At 38.9% G+C, this 23,643-nt stretch overlaps 1 protein-coding gene and 1 long non-coding RNA gene across 6 annotated transcripts; one reads left to right on the top strand and one right to left on the bottom strand.

Moving 5' to 3' along the window:
* Window positions 1-877: 877 nt before the first annotated feature.
* LOC115664975 (ubiquitin C-terminal hydrolase 12-like) lies at window positions 878-17,037 on the bottom strand. 5 transcript variants are annotated; one of them, XM_056315664.1, is made up of 32 exons: window positions 16,894-17,037; window positions 16,425-16,491; window positions 16,123-16,273; window positions 15,857-16,014; window positions 13,634-13,899; window positions 13,339-13,557; window positions 13,167-13,275; window positions 12,939-13,054; window positions 12,286-12,384; window positions 11,531-11,640; window positions 10,908-10,982; window positions 9,227-9,305; window positions 8,998-9,144; window positions 8,837-8,917; window positions 8,633-8,752; window positions 7,940-8,062; window positions 7,382-7,459; window positions 7,171-7,259; window positions 6,974-7,082; window positions 6,629-6,697; window positions 6,440-6,547; window positions 4,733-4,788; window positions 4,468-4,645; window positions 4,276-4,377; window positions 4,109-4,180; window positions 3,473-3,538; window positions 3,228-3,293; window positions 2,295-2,381; window positions 2,036-2,152; window positions 1,844-1,918; window positions 1,574-1,651; window positions 878-1,428 (listed from the first exon to the last, which is right to left on the bottom strand). In XM_056315664.1, the coding sequence occupies exons 1-32, from the start codon at window positions 16,924-16,926 to the stop codon at window positions 1,387-1,389; spliced, it is 3,345 nt and encodes a 1,114-aa protein (XP_056171639.1). In that variant the 5' UTR covers window positions 16,927-17,037; the 3' UTR covers window positions 878-1,386. The 5 variants fall into 5 exon arrangements, with proteins under 5 accessions (XP_056171639.1, XP_056171641.1, XP_056171640.1 ...); XM_056315666.1 differs by having other exon boundaries at window positions 2,036-2,143; window positions 3,473-3,534; window positions 4,105-4,180; XM_056315665.1 differs by having other exon boundaries at window positions 3,473-3,534; window positions 4,105-4,180.
* Window positions 17,038-17,446: 409 nt separating this feature from the next.
* Window positions 17,447-18,545, top strand: LOC130139203 (uncharacterized). Its single transcript, XR_008817395.1, has 2 exons — window positions 17,447-17,962; window positions 18,227-18,545. It is a non-coding gene; the product is annotated as an uncharacterized LOC130139203 (long non-coding RNA).
* The last annotated feature ends 5,098 nt before the right edge of the window (window positions 18,546-23,643 follow it).

The following is a 23,643-nucleotide window of genomic DNA, read 5'->3' on the forward strand; positions in this document are numbered from 1 at the left end:
TCCATTAGTAAGTTAGACGGTGTTAACTTTATAACTTGATTGAACAAATTATACAAGTTACAAGACTTGATTGCATTTTATGCAAGTTTTAGGACTCAAATGCATTTTCATAACAAATTCTAAGACTTCTATTGCATATATTCAAAACTTTTTTTATCGCCTAATTATTTAAGCAATACATGCGATTACTTTTAGGAATATATTTTCTGAATCATTCATTTTCCACGAAATAAACGAACCTTAATCTTTCTACTTCCCGTCGATCATTGCTTTTGTTACTAATTCAAATATATGTTTCATTTGTTCATTAACCTGTGCCTGTGCTCATTGGATTTTTTCAAATCTGAAAAATGAACTATAAAAATGGCAAATGAAAACTTTTCCCTCAAACCGACAATTTCGATCATTTTCGGAGTAGCGAAAACTATATGGGAAAAGATGACGCTCGAACGAAATGCCTCGAACACAGAATGTCACCCAAGCAATTCGATTTGATGTGGGGGGGGGGGGGGGTGTGGTGAGGCTAAGTTTTGGACGATGATTAGATCCGACATCCTGAAGAAAGAAGAAAACACAAAAAGATAGAAAGTATCAATGAGCTTGGTACTTTAAATTGGTAGAGGTACGAGTTACAGGTGACAGCCTCTTCCTTTCACTATCGCAGCTACATATAGTTTCATGGCTCATGATGACAACGACAGAATACAAATTTCTGTCTGCTCCTTCAGTAAGTTATTTTACTGTGGATCGAACCGGCAATTCCTATTGTACCGGCGAAAATCCAGAAGCCAATGAGCCCTAAAGGTTCTGACCTAAACAGAAGAAAACGGATACCTCCGAAAAGCACACGCTTCAATAAAACCTGTATAAGACATCCTTGAACGAAACAAATGATCGCTATAATTATGACATGGATGAACAGAGCAATCAGGACTGCTAAGTGGTGCAGCTCTTTCTACAACACCCTTAATCGGGTACAACCAGCCACTTGAAATTTTGAGGTCGTCCCCCACTATACTTAAAAACCGAACTACAAAAAAGATCAAATGAAAAGGGAAAGAAGATAGTAAAATGGAACGATTCCCGCTATAAACACCCTCATCCAAAATCTTCTTATGCACTGCTAAATTACAGACGCAGGAGGACGACAGACCGGGAAACAAGAAAATCCCTTAGAAAGAGGAAGAGCTCAAGCAGGGCCATATGAGAAGAGATTCCCTTGAAGAGCGGACACCCAACTTCCTCACCCGTGCTAAAGAATAATTTAGCCTACATGTACTATGGTCACCCAGGCCATCACTTAGATGCAACAAGCGTTCTCAACCTCCACATCATTATCATCAAGTAGTCCTTAAATGGAAGGTCCCGTTAAATCCTCAGCTCTTCTTAGTTGTATATTTTAACAGGCTTCTCATGAGTGTGACGGTTCTGCAAATCGGAAATAAATCATGATGCACACATGGACAGACAAGCAACCCACGGGAATTTAACCAGGCATAAATTGGCTTACACAGCAATATCACCTCATCCCCACAGAATTTTTAAAGCAAATGCGTTAAGTACAGAAATTCACCTGATTCACCACATAAGACCTCTTGGGAGCATCAGAGTGCTCCAATCCAAGGTACTGTTCGCCATAAACATCTCTCCTCTGTTGAAACATCCGATTCAGGTTGTGACAACATGACTTATCTATCATTTGTCATGGGTGCTCTGTGTGTGTTTGTGTTGAGAGAGAGAGAGAGAGAGAGAGAGAGAGAGAGAGAGAGAGAGAGAGAGAGAGAGAGAGAGAGAGAGAGAGAGAGAGAGAGAGAGACAGAGACAGAGAGACAGAGAGATGCACCTGAAAACGGTTTGATAAAATTTCAGAATCCTCAAGATACTCTGGGCGACCCAACGAAAGAAATGCAAACTTCCACTGTTTAAGCATTTTCACATTTTGTTTCAGCGTTTGGTATCCATAAACACTATATACACTATAGGAACCTCCACCATAATCATGATAATAAAGAAGGCATAGAGACAAGATGGAGACCTTGGCGAATGCGTCATCTGAAACTTGCAGTTTCTTTTGTATGCGCACTTTTGCTTCAGCTAATGTTTCACCTTCATTAATGACCAACAAAAAGGGTTCTCCAAAGTTCTGCACATGCTGATCGAAGCACACATTAAGAAGGGGAAAGAAAATAAAAAGACACCTGCTTAATATTCTTACCAAATCAGAAGACAAAAATAATGGGAAGAAAACTTAAACTTGACCAAAAATAATTGTAGAACAACTGAATGTTCGATACCAGCTGATTTTGAGGAGTTTCCTTCGTGAAGTGGTAAACATGAATCAAGCGATCATGCGGCCCAAGGTCCTTCTCTTCTTCGGGAATCTGAGCAAATAAGAATTTTAAGTTTCAATAGCTACAACAATTAATAGCACATGAAAAAAAATTAAACCACAGTAAAAAAAAAAAGACAAAGAAGAAGACCCAAAGAAAAACAACGAGGATGCTATCTTCAAAGAAAGAGAAAGATGGTCAGAAGCGCAACCACAAAACCCACCATAGATAAAGAAAACAAGAGCTCAGAGCAAGTAGTGCAGCGAAATAGACTATTGGCGGTACCCCTGTAACATGCTTTCTCAAGATGTCATTTCAGTTTGAAATTCAAACCTCTTTCCTAATTCACTTGTTATTTTTTCTGCCAATGAAACCTGCTGGAAGAGAACTCATTTTATGATTGTTTAGACCCGCTGAATCTAGAAACGATTGCTTCCATGAGGTGGGGATTTATGAGTTTACTCTATGCAAAGCACTATCAAATAAATTTTGTTTTTATCAGCTATTGATATGAGAATTTTCGGCTACAATCTAGATAATTACTTTACATGAGGGCTGGTACATACTTTCATACAATTGAAATGACAAGAAATATTGGTGAAAAAATAATCTTCCTTATGAAGAGTTCAATTCTCTTTATATGACATACATTTCCTTGGTCAAGTACCACTAGAAGTGAAGGAAGAAAAATGTTCTCTGTCATGGATCTTCCATTCTATGAGGTATTTGCATTATCAATTAATCAGGCTTAAACGTTTTTTAAATGATAAGAACTTTGCCAGCCCGAAAAGGATACAAGAAACAAACCACCATCTTTACATTCCTCAAGCAATTCAACCAAAATTAAGATGATGAAAAGATTGGAAGGAGCAAAAGAGAGTCCTATAGCATGCTCACCTCCTCAGCACGCAATGTCCAGTACTGGTCATTTATATTCTCAATTTTCTCACTGGAAGGAAAGATCTGCACAGATATTGGGCATGTCAAGTGAATGGTTTAAATAGAATTCGACGTCTAAATCATCATCACTATCAAATAATGGTTTGACATTTAAACTTTTCAAATACAATGGTCCGAGTTACAATGGAGAATGGAAACTGAACACATGAAAATAACTAAAGGGTCACTGAAAATGCAATTACCTTGTAGATCTTATGATAGAAGACTTCAAGAAGTCTAAGTTCTGCATCAGGACGAGACAAATCTACCTGTTCAGCAAGGGATTCCCATTGAGTCTATTCAGAAAGAAGTTTGTTCCGAGAGAGAGAGAGTTGTGAAATAAATATAAGCAAGGCAGAGAGGAGAGCTCAAACAACTACTAGTCCATGCATAAAAAATTCTAAGCAACAACTTGAAGCAACCCTCACACTAAACTTGAAGCAACAACTTCTAAACCTCTATAGAAAATAAAGATTGAAATTTCATTCTTCTCATGGTGAAAGTTTGAATAGGTCTCAGTTGCAAACTTTCATGGACAAAAAAACCGAAAATTCTCCTCTAGCAGAAGATGGCTTAAATGGTACAAGAAATTTGTTTAAAACAGCAAAATGTAACACAACTGTCGACTCATAGACTGACATGAACCACTCCCTACATAATCCAATAAACTAGCTATTCTTGGTACTTGTTTTTCAAGGTCAAGAGATCAATTGGAAAGAGCCAAAAAAAAAAAATTTTGGAGTGAGATAGACCAGAATTTGTATATCTCCCAATGTATTCTCCATCATTTTCCTAAAGAGAGGATTACTGGCGTACGTCAATGACAATCAATAACTTGCCTTTGTCTTAAGTTCATTAATAACATCACCAACTGTGCTCTGCTTTGGAAGTCTAATATGATGAATTACAACCTGAAATGCATTAAAAAAATACATAAAGATAAAAAAAGTCAGAAATTCATGTACATAAGATTCCTGAAAGGGACAGAGAGAGAACTCAAATGCACCTCATCCTTTGAGGCATGATGAAACGCAACTTTCAAGTTCTTTAGACCTTGCAACTCTGGGAGAGGGATGTCCAATACTTCGTAGTACAATATATCAGAGATCTATCATAGAGAGAAATATCAGCCAGCCCCTCTAGATGAATTATCAGAGGTCTAAAAGATCAAAGGCTCATATAATTATGCAAACTCTACCTGGTTATAATGGACTAGCATATCTGAAAGACGCTCTACCCCTCGAAACTTGATTGGTTGAGGCTTGGGTTGTTGAGAGTAGCAATTGTGAGATGTAAGCCTAATTTTTGATGGATCATCCAGCCCAACTTGTTGAGCCACTCTTTCCACCACTTCATCATAATTATGTAGTTTGGACCTTAAAGGCATATGCATAATTGATGAATATCATACACACTCAAAAACCAAAAAAAGAGAAAAGCAAAAAGGTGTAACTAATACTCACAACTCTAGGACGAAATCGTCCTCCTTTAGTCTTTCCAATGATCGAAAATGAACAATCTACAAAATCATATTTTGTATATAATTTAGATTGACAGAAACACAATAATACATAGACATAAAAAATCCAAGCATGGTGGACTAAAGCCTCTTCCAGTGTTTATATTTGATAAACAAAACAAAGCAGTCCATCTTCCAAATGCAAGATTTACAATATTGGTGAATGTGTGCATGAAAATCACCAATATACTACTAAAAAGTACAAACTAAATGCTTGAGAAGTCAACAAGCGCACTGTCCTTTGCAGCTTTTCTCAAAGCATCTCAGCAAAAGAGCCCTTTGGGGTTAAGTGCAATAAGTTTCAACATAAAGAAATGTCAAGAAGCATGAAAGAAATGAAGACACATTTTATCTCTGCCCAAAAGAGCAGAGATGTACAGAATCGACAATTAAAATATAATCCTCTAAGGATGGTCTGATATATGAATCTTTTCATGCCATTGTGCTCTATTCTCCATGAAGTCTTCTCTAAGTACTCTATATCTTTCCTTGTCATCTCGTTCCACATCATTTTGGGTCTGTTGCCCCTTCTAATGTGGGCTTCATCTGATAATCACATCTTCTCACTGGAGCATTCAAAGGCACAGTTCCATGTCAGAATACTTCAAATGAGTTTCTCATCTCATCCTTGTTTGACTACCAACTTTATCAGAAATTTCACTTAAGCTTAAATGGCATTCAATGGTTGTGTAAAACAACGAACACACTCGTCCTCGTCTACTTTCTCCATCCCACTTGTATTTTGTGGGTAAAATCTCCACAATTTCTCCATCCTACATTGTGACGTTTGGCCTGCTGCCTTAAACTTATACTCTATAGTCCATATACCATTTTTCTGGACTGAACCGAAAAGCCTTAGATTCCAATGTTTCCCACTACAATGTGAGCTTTTCACTCCTGGTTGATTTTCAGCTTTCATCTATAAACATCATCTGCAAAATGCATAAGCCAAGGATATCATCTTGTTTATCCCAATTAGCCTGAAAACTGAAGGATAAGGACTAAAAGCTGAAAACTTGAATCATCCTAGGTCATAGGAAAAACCTCGGTTTCTCTTCAATGTATCCTTACCAAACTCACAGCTCCATCATGGATGTCATTTTATAATTGTATATAAGCAACGTGTACTCCTTTCTTCTCTAGAATTCTCCAAAACATTTCCCTTGAAACCTGTCATATTTCCTCCTAATTTATGAAAACGATGCACAAATCCCTTTGCCCATCCTTATGCCTTTCCAACAGGTATTAGCCTTCAAAAACTCTCAAGTAGTATCATTTCCAGAAAAAAACTCTCAAGTAGAATCATCCAATGTTAAGGGAATTCATGGATGATGATATGGCTCTTTCCTTCGTGGCAACAGGTCCATTAATAAAAATAAAAGTCTCCTTACAGCAATGAACCAGTCCCAGTGTGAGTTCTGGCATAGTGAGACTGCTTTGGACGATGTTTCTTAATCCTGAGGTTATTGAGTTTATCTTAATGCATGTCATATCGCCAAAAAAAAAGTCCAGCAAAGAAAGCAGGAAGGAAAGAGGAGCTCAAATGCATGCTGAAGGCAAAGAAACGCACCTCCACACACAAAATTAACAAGTAAAGAAGAAACTCACAAAAACTCAGTAATAGTACTAAACAAATGAGCACTGGTGGTACCTGGCGGTTATGCACATACTCCAAGTAAGAAGGAACATCTGGATAACGAAATTCATCTTCATTGTCTATTCGAGCTTTTTGAAAGCAAATGATGTCCCCATCTTCAATCTGAGAAGAGAAATAGAGTACTCATTCTAAGAAAATGTGTGAAAAGTGAGCTTGAACAAGACGCCATAAGCCAATATATACCTGACTCGTTCGAAATGATGCCTTCTTGTCAAGATGCTCACACATGACAGAAGGCTCAAACTTTATCTCCTGTGGATAACACCAACATGAAATGAGGGCCTTAAATTTACGTTGCCAAGGAGTGAAACAGACCTTAGATAGTTGAAACTATGACGACTTTTATCTTTTACCACAAAAACTAGATTTTAAAAGTGGAGAGTCCAAGCTGCTTGTTGTGATTTTTGCGAAAACAGTCGATAAATTTGACTTCTGCAAATACTTGAATGAAATTGAACTATCTCATCCTCAAGGAAGTATGTTCAAATGCAGGCTTCCTCTTTCTCCAAGGGAAGGGAAGGAACAAACCTCAAATAGTTCTAATTCTTCATCTTGATTGAAGCCTGCCATCTCATTTAATCTTGGCAAAATTTCAACTGGTCTACCAGAACTCTTCACAAAGAGCCTACCTACATATCTGGTATCATGGTGGTAATTCTCACGTAAGATGAAGAAAAAAGGTGCAAAGAAAACAGGAAAATTCTATATACGTAAATGCAAACTACCGCAGTTCTCCTTTCTCAGGGTTGTAAAGTTTGAAGAATAGCAAGATATCTTCTTTAGATTTTTCGGGTGGTGAAACAGGAACCTGATCCTGCAATATCGCACTGTCATTTAGACCATAGCAAATGCTACAAAAATATGGTACCTTCGAAAGCCACCTCAGAGTCGCATGCAAACACAAATAATGCATGGCCAATGACTATAAATCATTACCAGCCCAAGATCAACTTCCAAGAACAGCTTTAATTCCGCATTGTATGCCTTGTTTGACATCTCCTTTAACTGTCCAACCTATGTCAAGGTTATGACAATTTTTAGATGATCAAATATACATGAGAAGCAATTATATATTCTACATACTCCAGCTCATCCTCATTCTTATGATGAGCCTAATCCAATTAAACAAAATCAAAGATGACAGCAGTTTTCCCTACACCACCATCACTAATGGCCTAATCAATCTGTTGTCAAGAAAGTATAATATCTGATGAAGACTTCAAGTGCAAGACATGACCTGCCTACCTAGCATCCCAATTTTCACACAAACAAGGTAAAGGCCATGAAGTAATATTTGATACTGTAAAAGAAAGTTTAGGGAGGACTCATAACTTCCATTAAGGAAAGTGACCTTAACGATCTTCTTTTACATGTATATGGCTTTTCTGCATTCTATCAAGAAACTTTGACATACTTAGAAATAAAAGAACTCCCCAATCAAATAAATTAATCCATGGAATTGGAGAATGGGATTCAGCAGTAAAATGTTATTACTGGTTGAGCTTCCTCTTGGGGTGTTAGAGGCCGATTTGGACGGTAAGTATGGTTTTGCCTCTTTGCCCATGACCAGAAACGCTGACATTGCACAGGTACACCGAACTCTCTGGCAACTTCCTCCTGCGAGTAACCAGAAAATCAGTCACATAAATAAATCAACATATCTGACCATACATATTACTAGATAGGATCCGAATGAAACAGCAACGTCCACATGGCTGACGCACTAAACAAAAATCTTTGTTGTTTCTACTGCCGTATTTAAATTAGCTTAAAGCAATATCATAATATAGCTACTATCCCAGTACCAAAATCAGAAGACACCAAGTTAGAAGTCAGGTATTCTGAAAGCTCTTTGAAGCATCGTTAATTAACAAGCACATAAAGATTTTCAGCTATTCAAAGATATATTATGGTAAATTGAAGAGACAAAGTACAAAATTACAATGAAAAGTTGACCCCAATCAAAAAAGAAAATGATAAAGTATCACACACAGAAATTCTCTCAAGAGCAGATGACAGTCAAGATGGATTCCTGAATCAGTACTGATGTAGTCGGAGTAGTAAAAGACAACAAAAATGCCAAAAACAAGGCCAGATTAGAAAAAAATTGAAGCTGGAGTTGAACAGATATATACTAATAGGCTCGAAATGGTCATTAGATAAAAGTAATGAAAAGTGTAAAGATACCTTGAAAAGAGTAAACTGAATTTGCTTCTGAATGCGAAAACTTCGGACTTTGTCATGGTCCACAAGATCGAAGTATATATCTTTTCCAATCTGCTCAACAAGATCCTCTTCTCGTGCTACCTAGCATAATAGGCTGTTGCTTTAGATATAATACCAACAAAAGGCCTATGCTGCTTCTGAGTAAACACCACGACAACTATATACCTTTATTATAGTATAAAGATGGGCTTGTGCTTTGTACTTTCTCTTTTCCTCCTTCTCTTCTTGTTCCTTCTTCAACCTTATCTAAAGACAATAAGAACATAAGTCCAACCCATATACGTCCCCAGCTACATGGGAGTAGATTCATCAAGAAAGAACTTTACCCTCAAATGTTCTGCAATGTCCTTCTCATCGACGTGACAAATTATTTTGTCCCTGTCACTGTCACGTATATACACAAGCATGTATGCATTTGAGTATTTTGTAAATTTGAAGGGAGTGTTGTTAAAACCAGGATTGGTCTGCGGCAACTGAAAGAAAACAAATAAGAATCAAGTAAGCTCATCACAAGTCAGGCAAAGAATCAATTTGAGAATCAGTGTAATATATCACCTCCTCCTCTCCCCCATACTGTTCTTCCAAAGCCCTCTTTGTATCTTCTTTTGTCACCCGTTCATCATCAAATTTAAACCTGAAAGTTGGAATCTCAAAAGATGTGCTACTGATTACAACAAAAGTTCCAAACTAACAGACCAATCGCCTCTACATGCATGCAAAGCCTTGTGACCATCAGAGTCCAGGAACAAAATATATCCTCAATTATTACGGGCTTTCTTAGCAATTACTTATGAAAAAAATTAAAATAAGGCAAGAAGTCAAAGATGGAACATGTCATAATGTAGCGCAAAGACTAGAGATAAAGTTGTGGTAAGCAAACTCCTCAACCTTATTACAAAGCCAAGTTCAATACAGGCAAGTGCAATAATGTGTGTGTGTTCTATTGGATACTCTTCACCTAAACATGAAGCAGATTAACTTCAAGGTTGCGGTGGCAACTAGAACAAAGTCATAATTGTTTGGGGCAAAAAGAAGTCATGGAAAAAAAGATTTGCCAGTGGAGAAACATTGAATTTGTGATCACACTACAAATTATGGAATCTATATGTAAGCGTCTCTTATATTCCATATTCACAAATACATCGCATAACATTAATTCATTGAAAATGGTACATGCTACAATAAGATATCCATCATAGTATGTATATCCATTCATTATCTCATTACAAAACCAAATCAAGCATTAAGTGACTTTTTAGAAATTAAAATGGTGTTCAAAATATGCTTGAAAGTGCACCATTCAAATCATAATTGATTTGTGCCATTAAGATATAATTCAGGAAAGGATATTAAGTATATTTTTATTATTTTTTGATCGCTAATTTATCAAAGTTAGCATTTAAAATTGAAACTCGTTGAATATGATTTGAAAGACTTGGAAGTTAAGGCCTCCAGGTACCAATCGAGTGCTGTGATTGTCAGTTTCAGGCAAAGCTACAACATAATAATCGGACAAAGTTGGTCCTAACTATGGGTTAAAGCATGCTTGTAGCACATTAACATTGAGAAGTAGATTGACATATCGAACTATTGACTGAGTGAAAACTGAAATTTAATCATGGTCTTGATTGTTGGCTGTTGCCATAATAGCTTATTGCTATTTCACCAGAATCTAATAGTTATTACTCTATTAGAATGTCATCAGTACTTCACCCTAAAAGAAGTGATAACTAATGCGTACTAAGCTAAGAATTTCTTCCTCAAAACTGAACCTAACTTGCCTGCATTATTTTCAGATTGTTTGAATTTGAAAGAATGATGACAATTGAAGTCTTGGTATGGGAATGGTGGATGCAGATGCCTCAGATTCCGTTCGGCAGGTGAAAGATATTTGGAATTAACAGTGATTGAGATCTTGAGGTCACTGTACTTGCCCAACGATGGTTCCAATTCCAGGTGTTAAAGAACCCATATTTCAGCATAGTTCATGGGAATCAAAGGGAATAATTCACTGTAGGATTTTCTTGCAGAGCAGAAAATCTGACGATCTTTATCATAAGGACATGCACCGTATGAAAAAGACCAAAAATAAAACCCATTGGCTAATCTCCAAACGAAAATAAGATGCAGCAAAACCCCTTGCTGGATAATCCATTTAACAAGATAATGAAAAGAAGAGCTAGATTCTGTCAGGGGGAAGAGAGAGAGAGAGAGAGAGAGTAGAAATAACACATACCATTGATCAGAGAGTGTGGGCCTGATAAAGGCATAATAATGACCGCCGTGAACGCCACCACTATGAACCAAGACACTGCCCAGGAAATGATAACACAAGAAGGATAAGCGCATTCGCCGATATAAACTATCGAACTTCACACATGTCAAGAGACATATACACTGCCACATGCAAAACCATACACGAAAGCTTCACCTCCAACCCCCCAACAAAAATACGTCTTATAAGTGGTCATTTTTGCCGAAGAGAAAAAAAAGAGAGAAAAGAAAAGAAAACCCAAAAACATGGCTTAAACAAGTGATTTGTAATCAAATAACTAGTATGATAAATACCAAATGCAAATATTCAGTACAATATACAAGCAGAATTGAACACCAGTATAAAATGTGCAGCTATGAGCTCAAATGGAGTATAACCACGAACAACTGTAAAGATAATTCGGATTTGATGTTTCCAGAGGGAGGCTTTTTTCTCCCTTGTTCTTTGTGTATTTTTGCGGGGTTCTTTTTTCTTGTTTTGGGGGGGGGGGGAGGAGGAATATGAAGAGAAGTTCATTAAGCAGGGGGGAAATGGCAGCCAAGAAACAGGCCATTGTGCAATTATTATGCAAAGGCCAAACCTACCTGTGAAGAGAATAAAGGTTGCGTACACTGCTATCTGCATCTGGTGACAAATATTTTCCATTGTCTCTGTCTAAGTCCAGCTGAAGAGGGAACTCATAGCGATCATTTATCTGAATAAACAAAATTTGTTAGTAAATGAGGAGCATGAGACTGAACTGATACCATTTTGCGAGTAAAGGAACAAGACCAACACCAATGGATCTCAATGTTGAAACAACAAAAGAACCTAAGATCCTCGCCGAATATCACATCCGGAGATTGGAACTTTACGGAGTGTCAGAAATAAAAAGGAGAAGGAGAATGAAAGGAATCCTTTCCACAGATCTAATTTTGCTTATCCAAAATCATTTTAAATCAGCAAATTTATAGGAATTTGTCTTATAAGGAAAAAGTTAAAGAGTGCCTCTAAAGCACTTACTAAGAGTCATTAATTTGCTTTGGAAATGACCATTTCTATTTGAAGCATGTCACTTTTTGGGACTATGTTCCTTTTCAACTTCCCAAGATGTGTTGATAGGCGTTATTACTAATTTTAGTAGTCTCAACAAGTGCTGTTGGGCCACTTGCTAACAAGACCCTACATAAAATGTTATCTCTCATCATTAGACGCAGCATAGCACGTGGGAAGAGAACAATTAGACTAGGTGCAACTAATGACATTTCCTCAACATAACCTCTACAAATTCGAAATTTTAAATAATGAGTTCCGTCAATTCAGTCAAATACCAAAATCATGTATAGAATTGTACACTTACCTTAACCATAGTGTCTCGCATAAAATCATATTCAAACCGCTTAAGGTGAAGTTGCAGAACTGGGGGGAAGTCAATAAACAGGACGCCCTTCTTTGCATCCTGACATAACAAAATAAACGACAACCATCCTTCAATTTATCTTTGACCATTGATTTGTTTACAAGAAAGCTGCACAGGTCAATAGCCTTTCTGCTGTTTCCAAGAAAGATGCTAAACAATAACATGGAAGAAATAAGAAAAATAACATTAGCACATTTCCTTCACTCTAGAGCACGGAGATTTCACTGTACAGAAGGTCAATCAAAAACCTATCAAGGGGTCACCATGGGGAATAAACTCTGTATCATGAAAGAAACTAATCCGACAGTAACTGATAAAATTAGCTTAGTAGAATGATCAAAAAGTTGAGCCGTCTTCGCTATTGAAACTCAGAAGACAATAGTTGAAATTGGTATATCATGCACAATTACTTAGCAGGATCTACTATGACCCTGAAATAACAGTGGAAACAGAAGCAACCTTTTGGCTTAATATCTCATAGGCAACAGAAGAGAAAGAAAACAATATCAGCTACCTCATATCAAGTATCCTGTGGCCCAGTTCCTTAGATACAAGACAACTGTCTAATTATATCTACAAACATGTTTACTAACCTGCAAACCATGTTCCTCAGCTTGGTATTTGTTGTCACCTTCAAGACGTTCAACTTCTACATATTTGTCAAAAGAAGCATAAACATCCCGACACCCTTTAACATCAAGCTGTAGATCTGCCATATAGACATAGACTTCAAAATCCTCCAACTTTATAATAACATTATCATGAAAATGCGAACAGGGTAACAACCGGACAAAATCTCAAACTTTCGGCATGAACATTACCGTAGAACGATTCCTTTCTGGTTGATTTATAGTCTACATTGATGCACTCAATATAATTCATATGATGACCCTCAAATAATTGCTGTATTGTGCCCTCTACCACAGTTCCCTGGATCCATAAAGCACAACTTATAGATTGAATATAAAAAGTTTAAGCTATGACCTCCTATACCTTCATTTTATCCTCAAGCTTTTCACACAGGACTCTATTCAGTTCTTGAACATCATGTTGCATAAATGAATCATAAGTGTCCCATCCAAATGATCTTGTCAGTTCTTTTGTCGTGACACTGCTATCATAATATTGCAGCTTATAGAACAAACTCTGAAGAGCCAAAGGAATGCTTCCAGAAGGCATGTCATTCTCAGTTGTTGGCATATGGTATACAGCCTGACATATACAAAATCAAGATGCATTACCATATTATAACTCACATTCAAAAAAAGAGTAACTATAGAGTTCCCACCTTTCTAAAGTATGGTATATGGTACAAAGTCTGCAACAAAGAGTTCATATAACAGGTGGCTCCTTGGTTCTTAAGTCCCACATAACCAGTCTCCTTTTTCGAGTCGTATGACCAGTAATCCAGAATCTTGCGCACAGCAACCTCAGCTTCCACGAAAACTGTATCATTTGCCATATATCCTCTACCAGGATCATATAGCTCGCCAAGAGGCATGAAGGATGTAAAACCCCAGTCACTCTCTCTCACATTGAACTGATGTTGCGTATCTAAAGAATTTAGATACATTATTTCAAAGGTAACAAGAATAACTGAGGTAAAATGAGAGTGAGGATGAGTAATGTCTAAACCAAGATGACTAGATGCAGTGAGCCAAACTAACTGAAGGCATGGAATATACTGGTGAATTTTTAACCTTGAAGAAGCTTATGTAGCCAAGGCAGAACCAAGTAAGCAGATTAGCCCCTAACTAACAGCTTTGCAGCATAAGAGCACTCTTATTATTTCCATAATGGAGATGCTACATCATAATTAAGCACATTATAAATCAACGGGGTATGCTGTACGACTGGTCACCTCTTATAAGCTGAACGAGTTTGAAAACATTGGCCCAAGATAAGCCACAGAACAAGTACATATGCAGTAGTAGCTATATCGTTCTGCATGCCTTCAACAAAATGATGAAGTTTTCCAGGTGAAAGAAAGCAGCTAGAACAGGAAGATCTCCAAGAATAAGGGACAAATGGCTAAGGAGAGCTCTCCAATTCAATCATGCACACTAGTTCGAAGATGTCCTTTTCACAAACTGCGACCAAGGACATGCTACAAATCAAGGCAAACAAGTAAAACCCCATCTTACTAAATACAGAAGATCCTAAGGAAAATCTAGTGAATAATCAAACAACTTCCCCTCTTCTCAAGCACCAAAAATAATGCCCATGCTGGTGGTTGTTTGAGGGATCGGTGTTGAAGATGAGATGAGAAATATTCTCCTCACTTCAATATCAATGTTTCTAGACTGAACAAGGCAAATGATACCCAAATAAATACATTTTCATTTTGTTGCTCTCGGCATTAACGACATGAAATAAAAGCCATGATTGAAGGATTCTTCAGCCAAGATATCCAGGATCACAAGCCAAAGAAAGTGGCCAGTCAACAAGTGATATACAATAAATAGCTAATTGAAGCAAAGTAACTAAGAAGCCACTTAATTGTATCGAACATTTTGTCTGCAAGGAATACTATAATTAAAGCAAACTACCACGGCAAGCAACACAACATAAGTTCATCCCAGTTGCAGTCTACAAACCGACTCTAGAGACTTTTTCTTCCACAAAGGCCTCCCCAACTATTCTGCCATGCTGAACTGCATGGCTTTCAACTTCAGTCTTCAAGCACATCTTTCGTGGCAAAGGATCCAGTAGTACTTTTCTATTGACTGTTTTTATTCTACCCATTTTCTTAGGAAAAGACTGTTAGCTGTTGACTAGGACAATTAGTTTGCCCTTCTATGAGCACGTGCCATTTTCTGACAGAAACTTGCCCAAAAACTTGCAACTTATGCCTCCGGAATATTTTTTTCCACCTTGCTGATCTCTATGGATTTCTTTCATATCAATGAGCAAGGGCCAGTTTGTGACAGAACTCTCTCTCTCACTCCACCCCCCCCCCCCCCCCCCCGCCACACACACACACACACACACACACACACACAAACGCCTCTTTCTTTCTTTTCATGGACCTCTCTGTCTCTCCTCACCTCCCCCCCAGTCCCTGCATTCCACACCCCCACCCCCCTCAACACACACACACAAACCCCTCTTTCTTTCTTTTCATGGACCTCTCTGTCTCTCCTCACCTCCCCCCCAGCCCCCCACGTGCAGGATTTCCCTTTATTGCAAGGAGAGTTAGACTTTAATATTCCTCCTACTAAGGGAGATCAGGTAAGCTCTCCCTCCTAGAATAAACAAGATGAGCACTACCAGATTCGTGAATTTTATTCTGCTGCTCCAACCGCGAATTAAAGTTTTGATAAGGCAACAAAATATACTAGCAGGCTACCTATTTATTCTTCTGCCAACCAATACTAGACCCCAAGCCAAAGACAGAAGAAATGACTTAACTATATTATCAACTTAGAAAGCATAAATAATTAAACAGCCACCTGCTCATATACCGGCATTTGCTTGGTAAACCATATGATTCTATCTGACAGTTACGTACCCTTTCTTATTGTATACTTGTTATTGATCTGATTCACCACAGCCAAACTGAACTGGGCGTATCTGCTCCATCCATACGGCAGCGCTGCCGAATCTGCCACATCTAAATACATAGATAAGTGGTCCACGTTGTTTCCTTTCGGGAAAATAAGTATCCGCCTGTGGAGAGCAACCTAGTTAGTGCAAAATACCAATCACCGCTAAGTATCATGTCGAAATCATATATCGCAGCGCACCCGGACAATTTCAATGAGGAGAGTCAATTACCATTTGTAACCGCCCACCACAAAAACCTCGGAATAGTGCTTCCTCGTATTCAACCTAGGGAAGTTGTCGATCCTCCAAGTGAACTTCATCGAAGGAGGCTCCTCCGGTTGCTGATTCTCCACCACGCCGGTAGGATCCACTTGCGCCACGCCTAAAACACCCCGAAAATCAATCACCCCCATTACTCAACTAACTAGAACACCAGCATCACACCCGGAATTCCCCTCCCCTACCGCCAACCTCACAGCCCCCAAGAAAACCCAGAAAACGCAAAGAGAAGGGAAGCGGCAAAAGATGCTTACCTTCCATGGGCTGAGGGCCCTCGACGACCAAATCGGAATGCGGGACCAGCATTTCCTCGTCCTCCTGCTGCAACAAAAAAGCAGTTAGCTTCCTCCACCCAAAAAACCGAAACCCCAGATCAATCCAACCAAAACCCTAAGGACATCGCCGGGACCCGGACGGATTGGGCGCGACCACCGGAGCAGCTCAATTCAGAAAGCCTCCCCACGTCAGGAACAAAGGGAAAAAAAGAGAGCAAAGGACACCCATCAATCCTCAACGAAAGAGGAGCTCAAATTGTACGAATCACAGCGCGAAATGGCCGCCAGTACCGAAGAACCAGCAGCGGCAGCAGTGAGGAAGAAGAGATGGAAATCACAGAGACCCATCAAACGTGTGTGAATTTTAGTATCTAATATTAGCTAGCGCGCGCGCACAGAGAGAGAGAGAGAGGGAGAGAGGGAGAGAGAGGAGGGAGGCGGTGATTACATCCAGCGGTGGCGGAGGAGTCATCATAGTCATGGATGCGCGAGCTCGTGATCGACGAAGCGATTGCGGAGGAGGAGGAGGAGGAGGAGGAGAAGAGAGGACGACGGAAAGGAAGAGGAAGGAGTTGGAGTGTCGCGGAAGAACTGTGTGGCTCGAGAGTTCGTGGGGGTGGGGTGGGGGGGTTTCGCGAAGGGAGTGGGCACGAGGGATATTTTGCGCGGAGGTGAAGGGCAGCAGCATAATTTCGCCTGGGCGCGGGGGGAAGCCAATCATGGGCTTCCGCTTGGAGAAGGGGCGGAGAGGCGGATGACGTGGCGGGTCCTCCGCCGGGGTCACGTGCGCGGGGTGTGGCGCTCTCTCTGCCTCCCTCTCCGGCCAGGCGAAAGCGGCAGGAATCCTAGTACTGACCCCCCCGCCCGGATGACGTTTCCGCCTCCTTTTTCTTGTTTGCTGTCTTGTTTTTCTTTTTTCTTTTTTTAATGAAAGCACCAAAGCATCTTTGAAAATGCTTAGGTGTCACCTTTTTTTTTTTTGATCGATAATGTATGAAATTTCATTAACACAGCAAAAGTCTATTTACATCAAAAACTATGATATCCAACATAGATTTCGGGGGATAAAGTAGCGAGTTCGGGGGAAGTTTTTTCTTCCGTTTTGCCTTGACCACCCAATCTGCAAGTTGATTTGCTTCTCTCGGACAGTAGGACAAACTCACCCAATTTAATTGGGCCAGCTTTGATCTGCATTCGTCCATCCAGGCCTGTATTTTCCATGGACTTTGCTCCCCTTGAACTAGGCACTAATGAGCAAAGTACAGTCGGTATGTACTTCCACTTTGCTCCCACAAGGGATTTCTCTTCCCAGCTTTTCTTCCACAAAACGCAGGCCATGGAGAAGAACTAGGGCTTCAGCTGCTTCGGCCGATCCAGCACGAACGGAGTACGCAAACCCATCGATCATCATTCCTCTATAGTCGCGAACCACCCTAGCCACCGCTGAGTCCAACGATCCTTTCGATTTTGAGCCATCCAGGTTAAGCTTTAGAGATCCCCTCGCCAGCGGCTTCCAAGTAAGATCTGAAACGTTTCTATGTTTGGTTCTGTTCGTTTTGCTTAAATTCCATCTTTGAAAGCTCGCCAGCTTTGTGAGCGCGATGTCTATAATTTGGTTTGGTTCTGGCCGTCGCAAGTTGAAAACGAAGGCATTTCGCGATTTCCAAATTGACCATAGTATTCCGACTGTCTCCTCGGTTTGTCACCAAGTATGTGTTTGATTCCAAAACTTGTGAGACCCATTTATCCAGGCGTGTGATTGGTATGCTTGAATATTGCAGATTTAGCCTTGGATCCGCCCAAATGGAAGCTGCCCATGGTCAAAGGAGTAGGATATGCTTGACTGTTTCCGGTACCTGTTTGCACAAGGGGCATAAGGGGTCAGGTACGCTATTTCTCTTGTACAGATTTTCTCTAGTTGGTAAGGCATTTTGGCATGCACTCCATAGGAATATCCGAATCTTGGGGGGAGTGTTTAACTTCCACAGAGTATTCCAGAAAGATCTTGATACTTGGAATGAGATGGAGGGTAACGTTAATTATTGTTGTAGGCTTACTGGACGTAGTTTGTTGTAAGCACTTTTAACCGTATATTCCCCAGTTTTGTTACCTGTCCAAATCATCTTGTCCTCCTCGGTGTTGCTGTTGAGTGGAACAGCTAAGATTTCGCTAACAACATCCTCTTCATACAAAGACCTCAATTTTTGTTCATTCCATGTTCTATTTTCCTGGTTGATCAGTTCATCCACTTTCTGGGGTTCGCCATGGTTCATCGATCCATTAATAGTTCCCATTTCCAGCCACCTGTCTTCTCTTATTTTGATCGATTTTCCATTTCCAACAATCCATCTCATGTCCCCCTGAATAGAATTCCTTCCAATTAGCATACTTTGCCATTCCCACGACGGACGTGACCCCTTTTTTGCACTCCAAAAATCACCTTCAGGAAAGTATAAGCCTTTGAACAGCTTGCTCCAAAGAGCCGAAGAGGATTGAGAGAGCCTCCATGCCTGTTTTCCCAACATCGCCTTATTGAATGATATAAGGTCACGAAAACCCATACCGCCACTATCTTTCCTTGTCTTGAGGATGTCCCATTTCTTCCAATGTAGCCCGCTAGTCAATTCATTCTGTTTCCACCAAAAGTATGCTATCCTTTGCTCAATCGCTCTACACACCGAGTACGGAATTTTGAATATGGACATGGAATATTGCGGCAAGGCTTGTACTACAGTATTAATCAATGTCTCATTTCTTGCTCTCGACATAAGGTTCTCTTTCCATCCCTCCAACTTCATATTCACCCTAGCTAGGATCCAAGCAAACATTTGCTTCTTTGTTTGTCCCTAATCTGAAGGTATACCCAAGTATTTGCCAGTTTTTCCATCACAGGAACTCTGAGTTCTGAAGCCATATTCCTCTTCAAACAATCTGGGCACTCCTTACTGAAAAAATTTCCTGACTTGTTTAAATTTATAGCCTGCCCCGAAGCAAAGCAATATTGATTCAAAACTGCAGCAAGGTTATGACATTCTCTGACTTTCCCATCCAAAAAAAATATAGTATCATCCGCAAATAACAGGTGAGATAGGGTAGTGCAGAACCTGTTTAATTTAATCCCCGTAATACTACCATCTTCAACTGCTTTGTTCATAAGCTGTGAGAGCACATTAGACATTATTATAAACAAGTAGGGAGAGAGGGGGTCACCTTGCCCGAATGCCTCTAGTGGGTTGGAAGAAGTCAAGGGGTTCACCATTAAACTTAACACTGAAAGTCACCGACTTTATGCAGGCCATAACCAGGGATTACCACTTCTCACTGAAACCCATTTTTCCCGTCAATGCCTCCAAGAAATCTCATTCCACACGATCGTACGCCTTTTGCATATCGAGTTTCAACATTGCCTGAAATTTCGCCTTCCTGTTTCTAATTCTTAATTGATATAGTACTTTTTGGACCATCATTATATTGTCTTGGATTTGCCTTCCGCTTACAAATGCACTTTGTTCCACCGCAATAATCTCAGGGAGCCAAGGTTTTAGGCGGTTTGCCAACACCTTGGAGATAATCTTGTAAGCAAAATTGCACAAACTAATGGGGCAAAATTGAGACAAACTTTCTGGGTTGGGAACTTTTGGGATGAGAGTGATGTGGGTTCTATTAAGTTCAGGATGAAGTGTTCCTGACTCAAAGAACCTTTTAACTTCCAGGAACACATCCCCTTTGATTTCCTCCCAATGATGTTGGAAAAATTGTCCATTAAGTCCATCGGGTCCCGAGGCCTTAGTAGCTCCAAGTTGGAAGACTGCAATCTCCACCTCTTTTAATGTAACTATACTCATAAATGCTTACATGAAAATTAGAAATATTTTTATAAAAGAATTAATACCACGAAAAATCCCAAACTGGTAGGCCTGTGACACATTTATCCCAAACTGGTATATTTATAACAAATTTACCCTCAATTAAATCGAATTAATAAAAAAAATCACAAACTAATGCACCTAGGACGAACGGAGGGTAAAACTTCAAAATTGGTACATTCGTCAACTGTCATGTGTCATTAAACTAAATAATTTGACAGTAAATTTATAACAAAAATTAATTGAGGGTAAATTTGTCACAAGTTGTTGACACCTGATTTTTTAGCTCATATTTTAATTTTTTCCAAAAATTATAAAATTAGGATTAGGAACCTTGGCCAAGCTTAGGAACCTATTTCTAAACCAAAAATAAATTTTTTAGAATTTTCCTGAATTTTTCCTTAATTTCTTTTAATCAAAATAAGGGTGAAAATTAAGAAAAATAGTAAATGGAGTCCAAAAATTCCATAAAAATAGTCATTAGTCTTATTTTAAATCCAATTTCATTAATACAGTATAGATTTTAGAAAATTTCAATTGCGAATGCACTTTTCCCAAAATTGGGTAAAAACAAGCCCAAATTGAATAAAAAATTCAATTGAGTCATTTCTAGTCATTTCTAGGCTATAATGTCTTCATAACAAATGATCCTGGAACCTTGAATTACATAATGGTCAGTCCAATTGCACAATTTACCAAAGAAATCGAAAAGCCCCAAAATCCAATTGAAAATTAGGGATTTTTAGCCTAAATTGGGGATCATGATCAATTTGAAATTGTCAAACCTTGAGATCATTATTTCTAAAGTTAATCAGTTATGGGTAATCCAATTTTGGCATCAATTTTTCACAATCAAGTCATCTAGATGTTAAATTGAACAAAAATCCTAGTAATCCGAATTTGCAATTTGAAAATTTTGGGTTTAATTGTGACAAAAATTAGGGTAAATCACATATTTGGATACAAAATGTGATGAGGAATCTAATTTTTGGGGTTAAAATCGGAAAATGGGGTTAAAATCGGGTCGAATTTGTGAATTTAGACCAACTCAGGTCTGCCGGGTCGGTCGGATTGACCCGACCCGACCTGGGTCGGCCTTCTCCCTCACCCGACTCGCTTAAGGCATTCTAAACCCAGAAAAAATCAGCTCGTGCCTGCCTTTTCACCGACTTAATCCAGCCAAATGAGCACGTGTTAATCTCCGATTTCAGTTAGAGAATCTCTAGCTGGCATCAGAGATTCGATCTAACCGATTCGAGGTCGGTAAATAACAAACTTTGGACTGAAAATTGAGCTACAAAGAGAGGAAAAAATCATTATCCGTGCATACCAGACGTTTGACGAAATCACAGAGAGAGAAAGAGAGAGTCTGAGTTTGAGAGGTGTGTTGAGATCCCAAGGACCGAGTGATAGGTGTTTTTCCGGTAAGAAAAACGCCGGCAAATCGGCTCTAATGGTGAACCTCCTCACCTGAAAAACTTGTGCCGGAGCTAGTCGCCAACACCTGAAAATCAAACACGGCCGGCATGTCCAGAGCTACTCCGACGAAGCCAAAGCCATCGTCTTGAAGTTCAGATGACAGGGAAAGACTCGATAGTCGCCGTTTGGTTCGGAAATTCAGAATCAAGCTCAAATGAAGAAGGTAAAGTTCAGTCATGATCACGGTTTTGCAAAATTCCAAATTGTGTGGTTGAGCTTTACTGTGCTTGATCGTGTAATTTTTTATGATTTTCAGTTTCTTAATGCTCAAAACTTGATTCTGATCACGATATTGGTTGTTTGTTGCATTTTGGGCCATTAAATCTGCATAAACCGAGTCAATCCGACATTGAAACATCCTCGCCGGAAATCGGAGACCTTCGCTGGAGCGCTAAAATGACTTAGGCTGTCCAAGTCAGTGATTCCCAATCTTTGTTTGATGTTTTGAATATTGTTTGGGATCGATTTAGACGGCTAGGGCGATTAGGATAATGATTTGAATTCTAGAAATGTTAGTTTTAGACATAAATGATTTAGGATTTTTAAGCTTGAATCTCACTGGTCGGTGGTGGTCCAGCGGCGAACAAGCTAGGTTAGATTGATAATGAATCATGATGACTCAACATTGAACCAATTGGAATTGTCAAAAACTCGTCGGAAGGTCGCTGGAATTAAGCTTGAACCAGCGGCCTCGAAAACTTTATATCCAGTTCATGCTCACCAACTATTCGGTATAATGCCACAAAGAAAAACAGTACAAACGGCGCCGTTTTGGCATTGTGGGCGCCGGAGCCGCTGTCGGCCAGTCCGACTTGATCGGACCGATCTGAACCGGTTTGGTCTGGTTCGCTTCCTTGGTGGGAATTTTTGAAAAAATGAATAAAAAAATCTAAAAAAATTAAAAATTTAGAAAAATCAAAATTTTTAAAGAAAATCAGGAAAATTCTAAAAAATTAGAAATTTAGAAAATCGAAAAAAGGAAAATATAAAAAAATTCAAAAAATTCATAAAAAAATTCAAAAATTCTCAGAAAATCCACAAAAATGTGAAAAATTTAGGAAAATATAAAAAAATTTGGAAAATCCGAAAATCTATAAAAAATTTCAGAAAATAATAAAAATTAGCTCTCGGGAAGGATAATTCTCGGAAATATTTTTTCAAAAAAAAATTTATTTTTTAATTTTTTTAATTTTTTTTAAAAAAATTCAAAGAATGACCCAAAAATATTGTGGCTAACCTTTGCAAGTGAAATTAGAATTTTTAGAGGTGCCTAACCAGCATTGTTAAAAAATCCTTTGTTTAGGGGTTTTTACCCCTAAAAAAATCATAAACCCTAAAACAACATACATCATCGGATGAATATGCCTTTAGGGCTTTACTAGGGTTTGGATGTTTTTAATTAGTTTTCATTTTAGAGACTCAAATTAGAATTGTTTTGTTTGATTGCAATTGATTGTGCTACTTATATTGATTGATTGAGTTCCCACGTTTAGAATGGCTAGAATTAGTTGATAGACCTCGGAAACTTGTGTGACACGTTAGACACATCATATCATTTTAGGTACCGAAAGGGCATTAGGGATCTCAACTTGAGATCTTTAGTATAACCAAGTCTCCATATTCAAAATCTCTGGTTCGCAGAATCGTGATATTTCTCCCGTACTCCGATTAGGTTTCTAGTCAACCTACCAATAATAACTAGTGGCGACTCCAAATAAAAAACATAGATTGAATAGAAAGATAAAAAAAATCACAACCCGCTGTCACATGAGGTATGGTCCGGGAGAGACCTCCGTTTGTCTAGTGATGGGATGTCTGTGGGACATCTGGGCGAAATATTCGTATTGGACCTT

This window comes from Syzygium oleosum, unplaced genomic scaffold (genome assembly GCF_021117445.2).
Source record: "Syzygium oleosum isolate NSW1041296 unplaced genomic scaffold, Sole_v2.1 Sole_v2.10, whole genome shotgun sequence".
In the NCBI taxonomy this organism is placed as follows: Eukaryota; Viridiplantae; Streptophyta; class Magnoliopsida; order Myrtales; family Myrtaceae; genus Syzygium; species Syzygium oleosum.

Bases quoted from the DNA above. Each gene is read 5' to 3' on its own strand.
- LOC115664975 (XM_056315664.1), bottom strand. From the start codon at position 16,926: ATGACTATGATGACTCCTCCGCCACCGCTGGAT. The intron at 10,983-11,530 runs GTAGGTTTGGCC...TTTCCTGGGCAG, and splicing joins AACCTTTATTCTCTTCACAG to TGTCTTGGTTCATAGTGGTG. The intron at 7,460-7,939 runs GTAATAACATTT...ACCTTGACATAG, and splicing joins CCCAAGAGGAAGCTCAACCA to GTTGGACAGTTAAAGGAGAT.